Source organism: Henckelia pumila, chromosome 3 (genome assembly GCF_033568475.1).
Source record: "Henckelia pumila isolate YLH828 chromosome 3, ASM3356847v2, whole genome shotgun sequence".
Taxonomy (NCBI): domain Eukaryota; kingdom Viridiplantae; phylum Streptophyta; class Magnoliopsida; order Lamiales; family Gesneriaceae; genus Henckelia; species Henckelia pumila.
The window spans coordinates 122,807,457-122,830,368 of record NC_133122.1 but is presented as its reverse complement, the minus strand read 5'-3'; the positions used below and the strand labels follow the sequence as shown (position 1 = coordinate 122,830,368).

At 36.9% G+C, this 22,912-nt stretch overlaps 1 protein-coding gene and 1 long non-coding RNA gene across 2 annotated transcripts; both read right to left on the bottom strand.

Moving 5' to 3' along the window:
• Positions 1–4,171: 4,171 nt before the first annotated feature.
• On the bottom strand, positions 4,172–4,715 carry LOC140886453 (uncharacterized). Its single transcript, XR_012151559.1, has 3 exons — positions 4,608–4,715; positions 4,465–4,528; positions 4,172–4,270 (listed from the first exon to the last, which is right to left on the bottom strand). It is a non-coding gene; the product is annotated as an uncharacterized lncRNA (long non-coding RNA).
• An 8,514-nt stretch (positions 4,716–13,229) lies between these two features.
• LOC140889411 (uncharacterized) lies at positions 13,230–21,262 on the bottom strand. Its single transcript, XM_073297124.1, has 6 exons — positions 20,989–21,262; positions 20,801–20,893; positions 20,527–20,715; positions 20,148–20,433; positions 13,536–13,629; positions 13,230–13,301 (listed from the first exon to the last, which is right to left on the bottom strand). Exons 1-6 carry the CDS (start codon positions 21,260–21,262, stop codon positions 13,230–13,232), a joined length of 1,008 nt encoding a protein of 335 aa, XP_073153225.1.
• Positions 21,263–22,912: the final 1,650 nt, after the last annotated feature.

Below are 22,912 nucleotides of genomic sequence, written 5' to 3'. Positions count from 1 at the left end.
CAGGTCGATTAGTTAATGAGATCGATCATCCTTAAATAATATATGATATTATTGATGTATGCATGTTTAGACTAAATTGTATGAATCCCGCAAGCATACATAAATTGCATGATGAGACAAATTTTCAAAATTAAAAATCCCTCATTTTAAATATGATTTAAAATTGATATCAAGATTAATAAAAAGGGAATTTAAATATTGTTTAAATATTCCTACCTTCCATCAACGATCAATGTATGAGATGCTACCCGCGGATATGGTCCGGCTCATATTATTGGGGGACACGTTCGTCGGAAAGCTGTACATTGGATCGACACATGTTGTAAGTTGGGTGGAACTCCCATGGGATTGGCTCATATTATTGGGGATCCACATGGCGACCGTCCATCACAACTTAATATTGATGGGTTATCTTGACATGTCACAATAAACGGCGTCATATTATTGGGCCCTTATTGGACATGAGGTAAAGATATGGGGGTTACTTTGGAAGTAATTGAGCTCTACCTTTTGAAAATTATGGTTGGCTGATATTATTCGGGATCATGATTTGTCAATTGGACTCCATGTTCTCACTAAGGAAAAAGTTTTCCGTTTTCAGTAGAGGGTAGTGAAATCGTTAAAATAGTGGGAGTGCAATTCATAAAATAAAATTCGCCATATTTTATGTCTTAGTAAATTAATTAAACAATCATTGATTATTGTCTGTTTCCTTTTCAGTATACTATTACAATGACTTCTCGCAATCCACTGTTTTCAATTCTCGAACAAAACAAACTGACTGGCGCAAACTATACGAAATGGATCTGTAAGTTCAAAATTATTCTTACTTCGGAAAAAGCTTTCTACGTGTTAGAGAAGCCTCCTCCGAAGGAAGCCCCAGCTAATACAAGTCCGGAAGAGTTGGCCAAACTTGATTTATGGTGGGACCATGATATCAAGGCCAAATGCTACATGCAGGATTCGATGTCTGATGAGCTTCAAAGGAGATTCGAGGATACCGTGAATGCTGCTGACATTCACAAGAACCTCAAGGAACTCTTTGGAGCTCAGTCAAGGTCGGAGAGGTATGCCACCATCAGAGAGCTCATGACAAGCCGCATGCGAGATGGGACTTCGGTCTGTGAGCATGGGGTGCGCATGATTAGGCTCATTGAAAAGTTGGTAACACTCGACTTGACTTTGGAGCATGAACTTAGCGCGGACTTGTTGCTTCTATCACTTCCTTCATCGTTTGACGGTTTTGTGATGAACTTCAATATGAACAAGATAGAGGCCACCCTTGAAGAGATGGTCAATATGCTTGTCACATATGAAGCCACACTAAAGAAGGATAAACCGGTACTCTTGGTTGGCTCCTCTTCTAACTCTAAGAAAGGACCAAGTGGAAAGGGTAAGAAACGTTCTGCCCCGCCCAAGAAGATTGTACCAAATAAGAAGGGAAAGGCCAAGGCTTCAATTGGGATAAAAGATGAAAATGTTTGCCATTACTGCAAGAAACCCGGTCATTGGAAACGTAACTGCAAGGAATACCTCGAACAGTTGCGAACTGCAAAGGGTATGTTTTACATTGAAATAAATGTTTCGCTTAATACTTTTTCTTGGGTATTGGATACCGGATGTGGATCTCACATTTGCAATGATTTGCAGGTGATAACAAGAAGTCGTAAGCTAAGGATGGGTGAGACCCAGCTAAGGCTCGGGAATGGTTCTAGAGTCGAAGTCAAAGCTATAGGAGACATTTATTTAGTTTTGCAGAACAATTTTAAGTTATTTTTAGAGATGTTTTATATGTTCCGGATTTGGTCAAAAACATTATATCTATTTCTATGCTTGATAGAGATGGTTTTTCTTGCAATTTTGTGAATGGGATTTGCAATATTTACAAGAATGAATGTTTGATTGGAAATAGACAACTTGAAAACGATCTATATAGCTTAAAATTAAAAGACGTTCCAATTAATTATGTTGATAAACCGGTGACAACAATTAAAAGGAAAAACGATAGTCAAAACCCGGCAAACCTTTGGCATGCTAGGCTAGGTCATATTTCCTCAAGGAGGATGAACAAGCTAGTGGGAGAGGGCATGTTTGATATGTCTGATATTAACTCTCTACCTACTTGTGAGTCCTGCCTAAAGAGAAAAATGACTAAATCTCCTTTCAAAGGGAAACCTGAACGTAGTCAAAATCTGTTGGATTTGATCCATACAGATGTTTGCGGTCCATTTAGGATTGGTACTAAATGTGGCAACACCTACTTCATTACCTTTACTGATGATCATTCTAGGTATGGGTATTTATATTTGATGAAATATAAGTCTGAATCATTTGAAAAGTTCAAAGAATTAAAGGCTGAAGTAGAAAACAAACTAGTACTAGTAGAATTTATGCCTTTTACTTCGCATATTAACTGAAGTCGTAGATAGATAAGTACCGAAGTAGATGCACGTGAAGTAATAGGTACCATTTTACTTCGCTTAATAACCGAAGTATTAGGCATGAAATTACCGAAGTAATAGGGTATCATTTTACTTCGCTTAATATTGGACCGGTTCTGAAGTAAAAGCATGCCTTTTACTTCAGCATTTACATTATGTGACGAAGTAATATAACATCTATAACTTCGCCATTTACGTTGACTGACGAATTAAATGCGCGTATTTTACTTCGGCAGTTTTCTTAAGTGACGAAGTAATAGAACATATATGACTTCCGTTGATTCATTAAACGACGAAGTAAGAGAACATATATGACTTCGGTATTTACATTGAGTGATGAAGTAAATGCTCTATTTAACTTCAAATGTTATGTAACTTGGCGAAGTAAAAACATTCCCTTACTGCAGCAGTTTCATTAATTGACGAAGTAATAAAGTACATATGGCTTCGGCTTTTACATTGATTGATGAAGTAAAAATATATGTATCACTAAATAAACATTAAATAATTTTAATTAGATACAATAACACCATTAATATATATATATATATCTGAAACGTAAAATACACTAATTAGATTGATAAATTATCCATCCAAAAGTACATCCATCAATAAAAAATTATGCATCCACGAGTATTTCTACAAAAGATTGATAAATTATCCATCCAAAAGTATATCCATCAATAAAAGTATTATGCATCCCAACGTGCATATGACCAATTTATGAACCTACATAGGAGTAGACGAATTCGCTCCATTCACTTCTAATTTCGTCAAATTGAGCTTGGTCGTAATATTGGTTCCTGATGGATCCTAAATACTGAAATGTAAAAAAAATAAAATACATTAGAATAAAATTTAAGATCGAGGATTCATATTTGCCAGTTCACAAATAAGGGTAACAACATATGCAGGTACTGATCACAGGTTGTCATTGCAACAGATGATTAAATTAAAACATTACTAAATTGAAAACACAGTACTCTATCAAGGATACATATATATTTGTCATTTCACAAATAATTCCAACAGCTAGCTAATGAAAAGCTTGAAGCTTCAACATAATAGATCTAAAGAAAAATTAAATAAAAGTATTTGTGGGTCTATAGCATCACAAGCCTTGCCTCGACCATTTGCAGCACCAATTATTGAAATTCTTGCAATCTTATTCCTTTTTCATATTACGTTTTTGGTTTGGAAATGAGTGCTAAATTTGCAGAAGTAGGGAGGACAGAGAATGCGAGAACGAATGGACAGGTGGTGAGAGATAGAGAAATAGCCAATAAGTGCAGAATCAAATGCCCAGAACATAGAACAGTCGCACGAAATACCATTGACCCAATCCAAACTAGAAACAATAATCCATACATCATAGAGCAGTCGCAAGTAATCTCAGACAATTTTGATTCCAACATTTATCAGCATGGAATAATGGCCTTTTTCGTACGAGAAAATATGATATAAACCAGCGAGCAAGTACAATATGTCAATATCTCTGAAAAAGAGTTGTTTAAAAAATAATTATAAAACCCTTTCACCACTAACAGTGCTAAGACAAAAAGTTTGGAAAGAAGAATGCCAAAAATGCCAACTTCAAAACAGAGCCTACCATAAATGTCAACTTCAAAACAGATGCCAACTTCAGATTCATTTATGAGCAACTAAGTAGCAAAAAAGGATGAAAACAGATTTTCACGTAAACCAAATCATAAAATGAAAAGGAAACTCACCATTTTATCCAAATGTAGATTTTCACATTCAACTATATCTTTCATATACTTCATCACACAAAATCCGCATTCAACCGAACCACTTTGTTTTATATTACCCTACAATGAAATAAAAAAATATTTCAGCAATAAGTTTAGAAAAAAAAAAAACTGAATTAGGTAAGAAAATGAGTAAAGTTCTCAAATATAATATAACACTAAAACACCATCCCTAGTCCCTATAGTACAGTACTTTAACGCCATCAAAATATTGCAATCACATTCATGTTTTCATATGTAAGCACAACACATACCGTCAATTGTTTAAAAAGTGGCCCTCTAGGAATACCTCTTGAAGCATTGTACATCTTGACCCCACTACATTTGATAAAGTCAAAAATTATTTTTTTTTCATATGTATAAGAGAATTGATTCGTTAACATAATCTACTACCTACTTTGTCACTATCTTTTTCCATTCCTCATCTCGACATCTGTTAGTAGTAGAGTCCAGCAAATAGATCATATTTTTATCTTCATTGACGATAGTCAAGATCCAATGGTACTTGCAAAAAATAAAAAAAAATTTAACATTGACTATCATGCAGTATGAATTTTTATATAATTAAAATCATACCCAGTGTTGTATGGGATGAGGCATATGCTGTCTCTACACACTGCTTCCAACTGGTTAGCAATATGTTGTGATAAGTGGTTGCCATCTCTGTCAATTGGGCATGTAGGTATGTGGCCAGGATCCACAAATGAAATACTATCAGCCCGGTTTGCTTCCTTCAAATATTTATAGAGGTGACTGCAATAAATATTACAAACACGATGAGAAATCTTTTCAAGAGTGACAAGTTCCAAATAAAATATTTAATATGCAAACATTGAAGGTTAGACACAAAATTACCCCATATAATCCAAATAAATGTTCCATAATAAATTTTTGTAATAATCAGGACAATTGTGATACTTTAATATTTATTATTGATCTATAAAACATAAATCATAATTATTCATAATACTAAATATTATGTCCTGATATTATAAGAATATGATCTACAGAATCATCGTACCCATATGTCATTGTAACTTGCAATGAATTAATAAATATTTATCATTGTTTAAGTGGTCCACTCAATTAATTTTCAATTTATTCCAAATTTATTAAAGATACCAAAAAAAAAAAAACAAACACAAAATAAGTTAAACTAATCTAAAAGGAAATTTATAATATTTTCGCATAGTCTTAAATATTAGCAAAATCATAGTCTTCTTTTTGACACATTCTGAGAAAATGATGGATTTCTTAATTTCAGATAATGTATAAAATCAACAGCCACTAATTGAACACAATACCCAAAAAAAATCATTAAGTTCATTCATTAAAAAAAATTAAACCACATATTATAGTTCACTATCGCAATGTAAAAAGAAATTCAGAAAACTTACGTAAATATGGAACATTTCCACAGCCTTCTTGGCTTCTTCCACAATACTAATTGTATCAAACTTAAAGTCTCTGCTCTGCTCATTCCTACTATTGTATATAACATGCAAGTCAATAAATGTATCTTATTTTATCTTATATATGAAATTATAGAATGTAAAAGATGAACATTAATAAGAGTAATATTTATTTAATAGCAACACCAAATAACGTTAGAAAATTCTTTTACTAAGAATCAAAAGTTGTGGTAAAAAAATTAAGAAAATTTCAGTGTGCTTAAGCCGAAGAAAAGTAATTTGAAATAGCTAAATTAATTATGAGGCTTAAGGAATATAGATGATAGGGCAAAGCTCGCTAAATACGGTTTGAATATTACATGTAACTTGCTATGGCAAACACCATTTTCAATTCCCGTTGTGATCCCTGACTCAAAACACAATTTCCCTCTTTAAAGGCAAAATATGTGACGATGAAGATTGACCAATCATAGTGATTGGTGTGATGCCGTAAGCAAACAATTATTATCCATTTCTGAAATCACACCTTTTGCTAAATGCCTAAACGTTTGAACATTGAGTTTGGTAATTTGTCAAACATGTGGTGTGTGAATAACAATAACAGAGCCGAAAGAGAAAACTGAAATACAATGGAAAAACATGCATAAGAGTGTGATTACAGACAATATTACAATTGAGATAAGAAGTCTCACCAGAGAAAACCATAGAGCATGAATTGATTCGAACAGACTTCCGAATGTATTTGAATTGAAGAGGTGGAAAATATCAGCCATTTTTTAATCGAAGAGGTGGAGGTATTTGAATTGCAGAATAGCAGTTAACTCCTCGTTCTCTCATATTCTGACCCACGTTCATTAACGATTTGTAAAGAGTAATATTTCTAATGTAATTTTTAAAGGAGATTAGTAGTCATTTTTTGCAGGGGAAGTTGGCCATACAAAAATAGAAATAGGGAGAGAACTTGCCACACCAACACACCGACGGTTATTATAGAAGGCTCAAACTTAATTAAATAGAAAGAGATAAATAGAAAGAGATAGAAAGAGATTAACCAACATACGCTGCACATGGCGGCAAATGTGAATCACTGCACCAGCCTGGTCTTTCCTCTGTATCCATGTGAAGAGGAATGATTACATTCTAAGTTGTAAAGTTTCAACAATCGTCCGAAACAAACCAAATCAAGATACACAAGTTTGCTAGTAATACTTGTGAAAGTGTCATTTCGTTTTCGCGTCATCTCCCATATCATTCCACTATCTGGGGATAAACCGGGCTGCGAAATATCCAAACCATTCTTCTTCACAAGTTTTATATACCTGCAATTAAGACATGTAATTTCAGTGATAATTTTTCTCTAGTATCAGCTAAAAGATGGAAAGATATAAGGTATCTCTACTCACTCCTCAAAATCAAAGTCCTCCACGCCTAAATCTTCATCCCAGATAAAGATATAATCGGATTGGTGCCATGATATCCGGGTGAAAAAAGCGCTTTGCGTACCACCTTGCGAGCACAAAAATAATAAGATCATACGGTTATCCATTACAGCAGGTAGTGTGGGAGACCATAAAAAGTGTCATCTTTAGAGTCACGAATAAGCCACAATCTGCTTGTTTTCTCACCTAAACGCGTATGCGAATACCATAAAAATGGAATTCAGAAAAAGCATATCGTCATCGTGAATTAAACGAAACAATCTATAAGAACAGATCTTCTCGTGACCCATTATGAATCGAAAGCAGAAACCCATAAAAATCTAAAATCACGAACAATTAACAAAAAAATTTTTTTATTCAAGAAACAAAAAGAACAGAATTTCTCGTGACCCATTATGAATCGAAATCAGGAACCCATAAAAATCTCAAATAACGAACAATTAACACCTGCTCACGTAAAATAATATCTCACTCTTTTCCAGAGATCCGCACAACTACATGAACATAATTTTGAAGGATTTACGGCTGGAACTGATGCCAGAAAACTTTGAAGCTAAAAACACTTAAATTTTTTAAAAGAAACAACGGAATTTACTGGTACTTCCTCAGTTATCCGAGGAAGATTTACCGGTACAGAAGTGATGATAGGATCTTGGTTAAATTATAGTTATAGACATGAAAATATCTGGAACTTCAAACCATGGAATCCAAGGAATATGAAAGGTGTTGATTTGGAATTTAAAACTTACAGACTGCGATGACAGTGTATAGATATCCCGTTGAACCAAAGGTTTCATCGCTCACTTTGGCAAGTGTTCCTAAGCAGATACCAGCCAAGAGTAAAATCAAATAATCAACAGCTTGCATCCTAGCCTCCCGTAGTCGCTGCTTTCCTACTCTGAAAAAAAAAAGAATAAAAAAACTGTGTCAAAAACCGAAGCCTGCTGCCACTTAGTAACAAAAGTATTACAGGTCTTGATCTGCATGAGTTAAAAATACAGAGTGCCGATTCCTTAAAAAAATTTATGACATGAGTATCTCATAAGCAAACACTAAGTAAGCAAAACACATGGAAAGTAACCGTTTGTAAAAAACTATAGAAACTTGAATAAAGAAATGCCAAAAAAAAAAATCACCTTCCCACAAAGTATCTATATTGCTGAAATACACTTGGAGTTTTTCGATTGGATAAGTCCTGTAATTTATTGAAATTAAGTCGTAGATGGTCTTTCTTCTGTCCAACATTATACTTGACGTCCTGCCAAAGGTCGCCCGCGAAAGACTGATCAGGGCCAGTAGCAGCTGGATTTCCTCCGTGGGCTGAATCTCCAGTTACAGATGGAATTCCTGCAGAATCAAGCATATCTGGTGGTACAGGGTAACCATTATGAAGCATCCATCTCAAAGGAAGCTCCTTATATTTTACACCTGAGCTAGCATTTAGTTTTACGATTCCCTCCAAGATGTCAATAAAGTAATCCGGAGGATTCATTCTCTCAGGGACGTTGATCCCAATTCCAGCAAAGTACTCTTCAACTTTCTTTGCTGATCCATGATACACCGTGAGCCCACCCTTGGCTAGAAGTATCAAATCATCAAACATCTTAAAGAGGGTGTAGCTGTAGAGCAGAGAATGGAAAAGGGAACACCAGAAATGTCAGAATTTTTGTGTTGCAACAAGACTCTGCTAAACCAAGCTACAAGAATGAGAAAGCTGATAGACAATACCAACACTAAATTCATACTAAACAATATTAAGAAGAAGTCAAAGAGTTCAATTGAAATCAGTGAGGATGGTGCCATATGAAAAGACCTCGACAGTAGTTGCCCTAGTCTAATAACAAATCCATTTATAGTTGCATTGAAAATTATACTAGACCATATACAGAAATAATTCCATTTCAACACATGATAAGAGTGCTTGAGTAAAATGTAGGTCACAAGCTATATATTTCCTCCGATAGCTGGTTTTCTCAAAGCCACACGAGGATGCATTGGTGTGAGCAATAATTATTTGAATAAGAATGGTAAGGGAAGAATCAAGGTCATATATTGTCATATAGATGTGTAAGTCAAAATTACCTTGGTTGGTGAACCACCATACATATATTTACACCTTCAAGAGCTTCACGGCGAAGGGCTCTCAGTAGTAGCTGAGAAGAAGAACTGTCCAAGCCAGATGTGGGCTCATCCAGGATTAAGAGTGAAGGCTCCATAACCATTTCCAAACCAACATTTACTCGTTTCCCTCAGCCACGAAACATTGAAAATCAAAATGAAAAAATGAAACCCGAATTGATTTAAAAAAAAAAACCCGATTTCAGAAAAAAAAACAAAAAACTCATCCAAAAAATACATTTAAAACCCGAATCGATAGAAAAAGAGAAGGATTCATACGATTATTCCATCGGCGAAAAGCTCCTGGTAGTGGTGGAAGGCTGGAGTTGTAAATCCGCGGCACGCTAAGGCTGAAGAAGGGGATCGATGGAGTTCGGAAGAAGGGATGGAGTTTGGAAGACAACGAGCAGCTCTTGGTGGTGGTGGAAGGCTGGAATTGTCAATCGGCGGCGGGCATTAGGGCTGAAGAAAGGGGATCGATGGAGTTGTGGAAAAAGGGGATGGAGTTTGGGTTTTTTACGATTGTGTAAGTCAACGACAAGGTTTAGAAAGATAGGGAATTTACTTCACAACTTACCATTAAAATTTTATTTTTTTCCTTTTTACTTCGGAAAAACAATACTTGCCGAAGTAATATGTCCTAAAAAAATAAGTGAAGCCCGTGTTTTTTTAAATACCGAAGTAAAATGTGTGTTTTTACCTCACTTATGTTATTACCGAAGTTATATATTACATATTACTTCGTAATTGATAATTGCCGAAGTAAAAAGTGGCGAAGTAAAATGCAAAATTTCTACTAGTGTAGGTAAGAGGATTAAAGCACTTCGATCGGATCGAGGTGGAGAATACTTGAGTACCGAGTTTTTGAGCTATCTAAAAGAGAATGGGATTCTCTCTCAGTGGACTCCTCCTATGACACCTCAGCTTAATGGTGTTTCGGAGCGTCGCAATCGAACTTTGTTGGACATGGTTCGATCCATGATGAGCTTCACTGAGCTCCCACCTTCGTTTTGGGGCTATGCTCTTGAAACGGCGGTATTGTTGTTGAACAACATCCACACTAAAGCAGTGAACAAAACACCATACGAGTTATGGAATGGCAAAGCTCCTAAGTATTCGTACTTGAGGATTTGGGGATGTTCTGCTTACGTGAAGCAGACAGTGGGAGATAAGTTGGATAGTCGATCCACCTTATGTTATTTTGTAGGGTATCCGAAGAATTCAATCGGATATTATTTCTATCATCCTACTGAAACAAAAGTGTTTGTTTCAAGGAATGCCACCTTCTTGGAGAAGGAGTTCTTATTGGATAAGAAAGGCAAGATGATGGAACTCAAAGAAATTCGAGAAGAACCCGAGATACAAAATAATGATCCTACACCTCAGGAACCATTGGTTGACACGCCTATTACTAGAAGATCCGAGAGGACTTCTAGGCCTCCTATTAGATATGGTTTTCTTCTTGAAGGGGATCAAAGTAATCGACATTGGATGTGATCCAAGAAACTTCAAGGAAGCAATTTCTGATGCAAATTCGAATTTATGGCTTGAAGCTATGCAGTCGGAAATAGATTCGATGCATACAAACCAAGTTTGGACTTTAGTAGATCCTCCCGATGGAATTGTTCCAATAGGGTGTAAATGGATCTATAAGAGAAAACTTGGGCCTGATGGAAAGGTACTGACCTACAAGGCACGATTGGTGGCAAAAGGTTATACTCAAAGACAAGGAGTTGACTATGATGAAACTTTTTCACCAGTCGCAATGTTCAAGTCCATAAGAATTCTTATTGCCATAGCAGCATGGTATGACTATGAGATATGGCAAATGGATGTGAAGACTGCATTTCTTAATGGAAACATTAAGGAAGAAATCTATATGATGCAGCCCGAGGGATTCACATCCATGGGAAGCGAGCATAAGGTATGCAAGCTTCAGAGATCGATCTATGGTCTCAAACAAGCATCAAGAAGTTGGAACCAGAAATTTGATGAAACAATAAAGGATTTTGGTTTCATCAAGAACCCGGAGGAACCGTGCGTGTACAAGAAAGTAGTTAAGGATGCTGTGACATTCTTAGTACTTTATGTTGATGACATCTTACTCATTGAGAATGATGTATGGATGTTGCAGTCAACAAAGATATGGTTATCAGGTAGATTCTCGATGAAGGATTTGGGTGAGGCGTCCTATATTCTAGGAATACAGATCTATAGAGATAGATCTAAGAGAATGATAGGACTTACTCAAGCTACCTACATCGACACTATATTGAAAAGGTTTTCAATGGATGAGTCCAAGAGAGGACATCTACCTATGTGTCATGGAGTCTCTCTATCCAAGTCTATGTGTCCCAAGACTGACGAAGAGATAGAGAAACACTACAAGAAAAACGGCTAAAGACAACGCTTTTTCCGCGTTGTTAATGTCCCCGAAAAAGCGTTGTCGTAGCCAGTGTTGTAAAAGACCACGCTCAAAGACAACGCGGAAAAAGCGTTGTCGTTTCTGGAAAAGACAACGCTTAAAAAGCGTTGTCGTATCTAAAAACGACAACGCTTTTTAAGCGTTGTCTTTTATAAAAAGCGTTGTCATTTTTGGAAAAGACGACGCTTTTTAAGCGTCGTTGTATCTGGAAAAGACAACGCTTCAAAAAAGCGTTGTCTTTTTTGGTAAAGACAACGCTTTAAAAAGCGTTGTCATTGTTCAAATAAAAAACAAAAAAAAATTTAATTAACAAATTTTCAATATTATAAATCACTCAAAATTCAAAAATTTGTAGAATAAAATTTAATATAGAGTCTTCCAATATTATAAATCATTCAAATAAAAAAAATAATCGAATTCTAAATTAATGAACACTAGGAAAAAACTATGCATTAATCTCGAAAAATTTTGATTCCTTCATTCAGCACATGTTAGCGTCCCAAGCTTTCATAAAAGCCGCAACAATCTCTTTTCCTTTAATTTGTATCTCCATACTGTAAATTATTAAAAATAAAAACAAACATAAAACAAATATAAATAGATTAAAATGTAAAGTAAACTTAAACACATATTTATCTGTAAAAAAACATGAACTACGAATGACGAAATTATCACTAAGCGATTGAAATTATCAAATGAACTACGAATTACGAAATTATCAGTAAGCGATTGAAATTATCAAAAGATCCATTTAAACACATATTTACCTCGTTTACATCACAGTCAGTCTGTAAGTATTCTCTTCAGAAGCTTCCTAGACCTAAATCACTGCTCTTTCGATCAACACAACTAAATATCATGATAAATATAGCATAAGGCATAAGAAAATAAACTATACTTCCATGTAGATAGTCCACTTCAATACACGGGAATCATATTTCTAAAAACAAAACATGCAGTGGGTCCATTGGCTATAAGTTTCTCTATATAAAACCTTGGCATCCACTTAAATTATAACAATAAGTTCTAAAAGAATTACTTTAAATGGACTAGTTCCAATCATTTTGTCGGGTCTTATTACAAGATTCAGTAATAATATATTCTTCCAAGCAACGTAGTAATAATATATACTATAATAACAACTAAAACCCAAGGACCTACTGCATACCGCAATAAAGCAGCAAAGGCAACTTCTTGAGCACTAGTCCACAAAGAGCTCTGGCTAACTTCTGCATAGGATACGATATTCCACAATGTGTTCAAGACATTGTAGGAGCTTCAGGATATGCATCAGCATCCATCTCCCCAACTTCAAAAGCAGAGAAACGATAAAGAATGGAAAAAGCATAAGAACATTAAAAGCAACTTTTCAGGGTCTCGAACGAGAACTCTTAATCGCCTAAGCCATACAGAATGCAAAATCATATGAAACACATTGACAATTCTCCTATGCAATAAGAAGTAACTAATATAGTCAAAAAGATGAAGCAATTAGTGTATTTTAGTCTCACCAGAAACATCCCAAAGTGCACCTGATCTGGATACATAAATTAGCAGGACACTCAACAATAATATAATTGGTATGTGATGTAGCTGTAGCTAAACCTCCAACCTCTAGACTGTAGCTAAAGTTCCAAGCCTCCATCACGTCTCCCATGAACCGAGGTGAAGCCATATACAGGGGCACCTCCAGGAATCTAGAATTTCACCGAGTTAGTGAAAAAAAAAAAGGCAAGAGACCAACCATCTTATGTTTACATTAAGACAATTTACCGCATAAACATTAGGCAATGTTTAACGCCATATGCAGAAAACCATGACAAATGGTGTTGCTGCAACAACTAACGAGGATTTGAAATTTTACATATTAATGTTTCATCAAAAGCGTAGTAGTGTCTAGTAATGTCCATAACAAAAGAACGCAGCAGAACAATCATTATCATTATCGAAAAAATGGCAGATGTAAACTGCACTTCAGCTCCTTTGTCAATGCACTTTTCTGCAATAGACAAACTGCCACCTAGCCTGATTCAATCATTTCACAAATTCAAGAAATCCTCAAATTCTATATTTAAGTGATAAACCCAACACAAGAAGTAGAATATTCCATCTCTTTACTGCTAATTTCAACAAATTACGAGGAAACAACAGAGGAGAAAACTCTTTAAAAAAACACAGAGGGCCAAACTAATGAGCTCAAATCCCACTGAAGGAACTAGATCAGTATATTATCAGGATTACACCATACGGTTCATAAGCCTCTGATAATACTCAAACCAGCACTGTGGGCTAACAAGATATCTGCAAACTAAACATTCACTCAACTAACAGAGGAGGGTCAAGCACTCCTCAAGAAATAAACCATAAGCAATACCGAAATACTTAGCAAGCAACTTTGTTTACCTAGCAAGTGTATGACTGAAGCGGATAGAGCTTTGGCAGAATCATCAAGTCTACATTTCGAAGCCGGTGCCGTTGAATATCTAGACGTTACATTGGTAAGACTATAGCAAGTACCCTGCACAAAAATTCAAGTAAAATTTCATTTTTTACAACATTTGTTCAAGCACCAATCATAGATATTCAACTAAAAATAAAATAAATGAAGAACTCAGATCTTTTGAACAATGTTCGGCTGAACTCCTGCAGCGCCATCAAATCCATGTCTCCGCTTACCACGAGCTACGTGAATCCGAAGATCCACGATTTGTAGTTGGCTTCCATAGCGTTGCACAGATGGTTGATTTGAATTTGGAAAATCCAACCATACACAAATACATATTTCTTGATTTGAAGAAGTATACACAAACACCTATTTCTTGTACAAGCTCTGATATTAATTTAGAGAACTTTTAAAAGCCCATATTTTGTAAAAAACAGATATATTGTCATTTGCAGGGGCTTTTGCATCGTATTTTTAAAAACTCGGGATCTTAAAAGAGAATTAATTACATATAACAAGCATGTTTTATTTTTGTAAAAAAAAATCAAATGATTCTATCAAGTATTGTAGAGTCACGATAGAGTTACCAAAATAAATCGTATATCTAAAAACATATATCACATTTAACAAGATATGGAAGAAACCATAAGAACAAAAACCGTTTTAAACAAAACACAAATTAAAAGACATAATGTTAATGTGTAGAAGCAAAGCCGAGGAAAAAAAAGGCAGAAAAAGAAACCTGGACGAAATTTTAAGTGTAAAGAAAACAACACGCAGATCTAAAAGCATAGATCAAGCTTTGGAACAAATGGAATAAAACCTAAAGAAAATAGATTTAGAAGAACAAACTCATACCGAGTCCCAAATAGAAGCCCCAGAAAACATAGATCTGAGAACATAGAGGTAGAGCACATTTTACAACAGGTGGAAGGGAAAAAAGGGGAAAAAACAGAGAACAACGAGTCCGTTACCCGTACCAAGTCCCCTACTCCGAAATAGAAATCAGAAGACGCCTGGTTCACACAAAGAAAGAAGACGACGAGCATCCAAAGTCGTAGCAAAACACAGAACGATCAAGAAGATTGAAAAAGAGGAAACGAGTGATTTAATGGAAGAAAACCACAGAGAAAAAAGGCAGAGAGGCGAGAAGCGGTGACGTTAATCGGTGAAATGGGTTTTTTTAGGGTTTTATTTCGTCTTTTTACGCTTTTAAACGAAGCGTTGTAGTATGGGTTAAAAACACGTTCATCTACAACGCATTGAAAAAAGCGTTGTGTTTCTATAAATTTTTAAAAAAACAACAACACTTTTTATAAAAAGCGTTGTGTTAAATTTTTTTACAACACTTTTTATGAAAAACGTTGTCTTTTAACTGTTGTTAAAGGCCATTTTTGTTGTAGTGAAAATGACACACATACCATATGCGTCAGCCATAGGGAGTATCATGTATGGGATGATATCTACCAGACCGGATGTGGCATTTGCTCTAAGTGTCACGAGCAGATATCAAGCCAATCCCGGTCAAATGCATTGGAAAGTCGTGAAGGATATTCTTAAGTACTTGAGAAGAACTCAGAATGTATTCATGGTTTATGGAGGAAGAGAACTGAAATTGGAAGGCTATACGGACTCTAGCTTCCAAAGTGATGTGGATGACTCGAAGTCAACCTCTGGATTTGTGTTCATGCTCAATGGGGGTTCTGTCTCTTGGAAGAGTTCCAAGCAGGACACCACAGCGGATCCACCACTGAGGCAGAATACATTGCGGCATCAGCTGCTGCTAAAGAGGCCGTTTGGATGAGGAATTTCGTCCAAGAGTTGGGCGTTATTCCTGAAGCTGTTGGTCCAGTCCCGATGTACTGTGACAACACGGGTGCCGTTGCTCAGGCAAAGGAACCAAGGTCTCATCAAAGATCCAAACACGTACTGAGGAAATACCACATCATCCGGGAGATCGTGGAAAGAGGAGATATCACTGTCGAGAGAGTGGCCTCTGCAGACAATATCGCTGATCCACTTACTAAGCCCTTGCCAGGACCATTATTTGACAAACATCGTGAAGCAATGGGACTACGTAGTATGACTAGTTGGCTTTAGGGCAAGTGGGAGATTGAAAGAGTGAGCGCCCGGTGAGCCAACTTGTGGCAAAGGGCTTTTATAACTCTATGTATAAACAATATTTTGTTTAATATAATTTACACTTTTATAATGGCATTTCATTTATCTTTTATCATATTATTATGTTGTGACATACTATAAGATGTTTAGATAAAGACCTTGAATATACTATAGTGTATGTAAGATGTGGTAGCACATGGGGATGGCTATCATGAAACACATCTTAAAGTCACTGTATATTCTAAACAGTTTCTAGTCAATTGAGCCGTCCGTTAATAAGGATAAGGATCGCTCGAGATTGAGACTAGCGTTTGCGATGCCGAGTACCACGTTTCATTGGTATGGAACATAGAGATGTTCAAAGCATTCAAATGGATATTCATATGATGAATGATTGAACTACCCTATCCGGACTTTCCAAGTGGTTATTACTTATCGAGTGGATAAAGTCCGCGGTTTTGGTTGTACACCATTAGTCCTTACTACTTGAAACATCATTGAGACTCTATATGCTAGTACTTTACTTTGACTCGTTTACCGACTCTATTGGGTTCATCAGGTGTCGGGATTGGGTACAGTTACGACACATATAGGAGTCGATGCTTTGTTGTCAAGGATTCACCACATACTTGCGAGTGTGGATATCCTATGCAATCTGAGGAGATATTAGTGTGACGAATCTCTGGCCAGAGTACATGATGTGTTTTAGGTTACTTGGTTTCCTAGTAGCACATGCGATGTCATTATTTGATCTTCAAGATGTATTGCATAGTTATCGAATCTCGAACGACTCTCGATTTACCAATGGTTGTTGATTCGATCGGGATATATGGATGAAGGGACCGTACTGTACGCTAACCAAAATCTATTGGTTCTTGCAGGCACTATCAGTGATACCTAGGGAATCATGGGGCGATGTTGCTAGGCGCTCTTACCATGATTCGATGGGCAAGTCGGAAATTGTTGTTCCGAGTCACAAGGAGTTGTGAGCCCACGGCTAGCTGTATCCCTGAACCATTTAGGGTCACACAAATAATGGATTTCTAATCCCCGTTGAGATAATTAAATTTAAAGAGTTAAATTTAGTGAATAAAAAAGTGGGACTTCTTATTTAAAAGTAGAGGGAGTAAGATTTCCTAAAATGACATAGTGATGGACATTTTTGGAAACCACTGAATTCGGATTCAGAAAATTTATCTTGACTTTAAAAGATGCAGAAATGGTTTCTGTGCACATTGGTGAATTGGTTTATCAATCTGAGTCACGATGAATTTTATATTAATTTCTGAACATGCGGGCTTTGCTTGTCAGGCTTGAACTTATGACTAATGGGCCCTAAGCTATTAGCAGCCCACATTATAAATAATTTATTGCAGTACAGAAATTATACAACAGAGGACACAAAATTTTTGAAAACCCTAGTTGTTCTCTCTAGGTGTGGCCGCCCCCTCTCCTCTCTCTGTTCGAAAATTCCAGCCTGTGAATTTTGAATTTGCAGTCTGGTTTAACAGATCAAATATGTTATTTCTCTTCGTAGAAACTTCTGATAGACTTTCTAGTGCAGTCTATCAGAGGGATTAAATTTCTGTTCGTGGACCTGATTGAAGAATTGTTCGTTCATCATTTTCTGGGATATACAACAAGAGCAGTTTAATCAGTTGGTGTCCATAATCTCGCTTCGAGATTTTAAGGTAAAATTTATATTGTTTAAATTTTATATTATCAATTTTAATCGTAGGAATATGATACCCATATGGAATCGTTCCATATAAAATTTTAAAACTTCCGATGCACCGGGTATCACTTTCTTTTTCGATCCGGAGAACGACCGTGTTCCAACACCCGGTGTACTGTGACAACACGGGTGTCGTTGCTCAGGCAAAGGAACCAAGGTCTCATCAGAAGTCCAAACACGTACTGAGGAAATACCACATCATCCGGGAGATCGTGGAAAGAGGAGACATCAGTGTCGAGAGAGTGGCCTCTACAGACAATATCGCTGATCCGATTACTAAGCCCTTGCCAGGACCATTGTTTGACAAACATCGCGAAGCAATGTGATTACGTAGTATGACTAGTTGGCTTTAGGGCAAGTGGAAGATTGAAAGAGTGGGTGCCCGGTTAGCCAACTTGTGGCTAAGGGCTTTTATGACTCTATGTAAAACAATCTTTTGTTTAATATAATTTACACTTTTATAATGGCATTGACTTTATCTTTCTTCATATTGTTATATTATGATATACTATTGTTGTTTTGATAAGGACCTTGAATATACTATAGTGTATGTAAGATGTGGTAGCACATGGGGATGGCTATCATGAAACACATCTTATAGTCACTGTATATTCTAAACAGTTCCTAGTCAATTGCGCCGTCCGCAAATAAGGATAAGGATCGCTCGAGATTGAGACTAGCATTTGCGATGCCGAGTACCACGTTTCATTGGTATGGAACATAGAGATGTTCAAAGTATGCAAATGGATATTCATATGATGAATGATCGAACTACCGCATTCGGACTTTCCAAGTGGTTATCACTTATCGAGTGGATAAAGTCCGCGGTTTTGGTTGTACACCATTAGTCCTTATTACTTGAAACATCATTGAGACTCTATATGCTAGTACTGTGCTTTGACTCGTTTACCGACTCTATTGGGGTCATCAGGTGTTAGGATTGGGTACAGTTACGACACATATAGGAGTCGATGCTTTGTTGTCAAGGATTCACCACATACTTGCGAGTGTGGATATCCTATGCGATCTGAGGAGATATTAGTGTGACGAATCTCTGGCCAGAGTACATGATGTGTTTTAGGTTACTTGGTGTTCCTAGTAACACATGCGATGTCACTAATAGATCTCCAAGATGTTATGCATAGTTATCGAATCTCGAACGACTCTCGATGCACCAATGGTTGTTGATTCGATCGGGATATTTGGTTGAAGGGACCGTACTGTACACTAACCAAAATCTACTGGTTCTTGCAGGCACTATCAGTAATACCTAGGGAATCATGGGGCGATGTTGCTAGGCGCTCTTACCATGATTCGATGGGTAAGTCGGAAATTGTTGTTCCGAGTCACAAGGAGTTGTGAGCCCACGGCTAGCTGTATTCCTGAACCATTGAGGGTTACACAAGTAATGGATTACTAAAACCCCGTAGAGATAGTTAAATTTAAAGAGTTAAATTTAATGAAAGAGAAGTTGGACTTCTTAACTAAAGGGAGTGGGATTTCCTAAAATGACATAGGGATGGACATTTTTGGAAATCACTGAATTCGGATTCAGAAAAATTATCTTGACTCTAAAAGATGCAGAAATGGTTTCTGTGCACATTGGTGAAATCAGTTTATCAATCGGATTCACGATAAATTTTATATTAATTTCTATAACAACAGGCTTGGCTTGTTGGGCTTAAGTTATGGATTGTGGGCTTTAAGGAGTTAGAGTCCTGATATAATTATAACTTAATCCAGTCTAGAAATTATCTATAAATAGGACTGCAGTGTTCGAAAATTGTGTGTGATTTTCAGTCTTGAATTTTCGAAAATCAATCTAGATTATTCAAGAGGAATTTCGAAATCCTCTGTCCCTTTCGGAGAAAATTCGTCTTGTGATTTTTATGAAAAATTACAATCTGAATTAACAGATCATATCTGTTTATTCTCTACGCAAACTTCTGATTGATTTCTAGTGCAGTCAATCAGAGGGTTTTGTTTTCTATTCGTGGACCTGATTGAAGAAATGTTCGTTCATCAGTTCCGGGGATATACAACAAGAGCAGATTAAATTCTGTTGGTGTCCATAATCTCGCTTCGAGATTTTAAGGTAAAATATTTAATTGTGATTATTTATTTTACTTACATAAATTTAATCGTAAAAGTTTTGATACCCAGATATGGAATCGTTCCATATTAATAAAAATAAATTTTTAAACTTCCGCTGCACTGGGTATCAATTCTAATTGATCTGAACACCGTTTTCCAACAGGTGACACCTTTAAAAATACATGGTCACCTACTACAAACTCCAAATCTTTACGTCGCTGGTCGGCGTAACTTTTCTGTCGACTTTGAGCTGTCAACAATCTGTCTCTAATCTTGGCTATTACATCTACCGTTTGAGTCACTATATCCGGTCCCAAAACAGCTCTCTCTCCAACTTCATCCCAGTGTAGGGGAGTTCTACACCTTATCCCGTACAATGCCTCATAAGGAGTCATGCCAATAGTTTCTTGATAACTATTGTTGTAAGTAAATTCCACTAAAGGCATTTTCGATTCCCAATTACCTCCAAAGTCGATCATACAAGCTCTCAACATGTCTTCGAGTATTTGGATCACTCGTTCTGACTGACCATCTGTCTGATGGTGGAATGTTGTACTGAAAGCTAGCTTCATTCCCAATCCTCTATGTAAACTTCCCCAAAAGTTTGAAGTGAACTTAGGATCTCTGTCAGATACTATCCTCGCTGGTACTCCACGCAATCTGACAATTTCTCGAATGTACAGCTCTGCATACTGATTCATCGAGAAGTTATTTCTGACTGGAATAAAATGAGCTAACTTAGTTAACCTGTCAACTATAACCCAAATCGAGTTCATTCTTCGCGTTGAAACTGGCAATCCTACCACGAAATCCATAGTGACATCTTCCCACTTCCATGTGGGTATTGGCAATGGTTTCAGGAGTCCTTCCGGTCTCTAATGCTCGATCTTCACTTGCTGACAAGTCAAACATTCATTCACAAATTTTACAACATCCTTCTTCATACCTGGCCACCAATATAAGGATTGCAGGTCCTTATACATCTTTGTACTCCCTGTATGAATAGAATATGGAACAGTATGGGCTTCAGTCATCACTTCCAATCTTAATGAATCCACTGTTGGCACCCACATTCTACCTCTGTGATGCACAATGCCGTCTTTGATGATATACAATGTACCACCCTTAGCCTCATCTCTTGTTCTCCAGGTTATCAGTTGTTCATCATAAACTTGTCCTGTTCGAATTCTATCGAGCAAATTAGGTACTACCGTTATTGCTGATAGTGTGCACACATCCCTTGGTTCGAGTACCTCCAAGATCATCCGTTCAAAGTCAACAATCAACTCCTGTTGGACTGTCAATTAATTTAATGTTGCAGACTTGCGACTCAATGCATCTGCTACTACATTAGCCTTACCTGGATGGTAGCTAATGTCACAGTCGTAGTCCTTCACCAATTCCAGTCATCTCCTCTGCCTCATGTTCAACTCCTTCTGGGTGAAGAAGTATTTTAGGCTTTTGTGATCAGTGAAAATCTGACACCTTTCGCCATACAAGTAGTGTTTCCATAGCTTCAAGGCAAAAACAACTGCCGCCAACTCAAGATCATGAGTCGGGTAGTTCCTCTCATGGACCTTCAGCTATCGAGATTCATATGCTATTACTTTATCATCCTGCATCAAAGTAGCTCATAATCCACTCTTAGAAGCATCGGTATAAACCACAAAACGACCCGTGCCATCGGGAATTGCTAGCACTGGCGCTGACATCAATCTTTCTTTCAATTCTGCGAAGCTCTTATCACATTGTTCTGACCACACAAACTTCATACCTTTTCAAGTTAGGGAAGTCAGTGGTAGAGATATCTTAGATAAGTCTTGAATAAATCTCCAATAGTATCCTTCTAAGCCCAAGAAACTTCATATTTCTGTAGCATTCTTCAGAGCAACCCAATTTCGAACCGCTTCCACCTTAAACGGATCCACCTCAATTCCCTTAGCTGAAACTATATGACCCAAAAATGAAATCTGCTCTAGCCAAAATTCACACATACTGAACTTAGCATAAAGCTGATTTTCTTTCAAAATCTGCAATACTGTAGTCAAGTGCTAACGATGTTCCTCCAAACTGCGAGAATAGATCAGTATGTCATCTATAAAGACTATGACAAACTGATCCAAGAAAGGTTGAAACACCTTGTTCATCAAATCCATGAACACAGCTGGTGCATTGGTCAACCCAAACGGCATTACTAAGAATTTGTAGTGGTCATAGCGAGTCCTGAATGCTGTCTTCTGCACATCCTCATCTTTCACCTTCAGTTGGTGGTAGCCTGATCGTAGGTCAATTTTTGAGAACACCACTGCCCCTTGCAACTGGTCGAACAGATCATCTATTCTGGGCAAGGGATATCTGTTCTTCACTGTAACTTGATTCAATTCTTTATAGTCAATGCACAACCTCATTGACCCATATTTCTTCTTAACAAATAACACCGGTGCACCCCATGGAGACATACTCGGTCTGATGAACCCCTTATCCAGCAATTCTTGCAATTGATCTTTCAGTTCTTTCATCTGATCAGTCGGTGCTAATCTGTACGGTTCCTTAGAAGCTGGCTTAGTTCCAGGCATCAATTTAATCCCAAATTCGACTTCCCTGACTGGAGGCAATCCCGCAACATCATCGGGAAAAACTTTTGGAAAATCTTTCACTACCTCCACTTCCCAAATTTTCGGTCGCTGTACCTCCAGATCACCGGTTATACTTGCAAGAAAACATGTACACCCATTACTCAATAATTTCCAGGTTGTTCCTGCGGAAATCATACCTGGTGAGCTCCTTTTAGATATAGTGCGGAACACAAATGGTTTTCCATTCTGATCTTTCAAAGAGACGGATCTCCGTCTGTAGTCAATAATAGCCTCATGCAGAGACAACCAGTCCATTCCAAAAATCGCATCGAAATCCAC

What these genes read in the sequence shown, in the direction of transcription:
- LOC140889411 (XM_073297124.1), bottom strand. Translation starts at nt 21,262, where the DNA reads ATGATCTTGGAGGTACTCGAACCAAGGGATGTGTGCACACTATCAGCA. An exon ending in ATTCCACCATCAGACAGATG is followed by an intron (nt 20,434 to 20,526) that starts GTCAGTCAGAAC and finishes AAATGCCTTTAG; the next exon opens with TGGAATTTACTTACAACAAT. An exon ending in TTTCGATAATGATAATGATT is followed by an intron (nt 13,302 to 13,535) that starts GTTCTGCTGCGT and finishes GTGAAATTCTAG; the next exon opens with ATTCCTGGAGGTGCCCCTGT.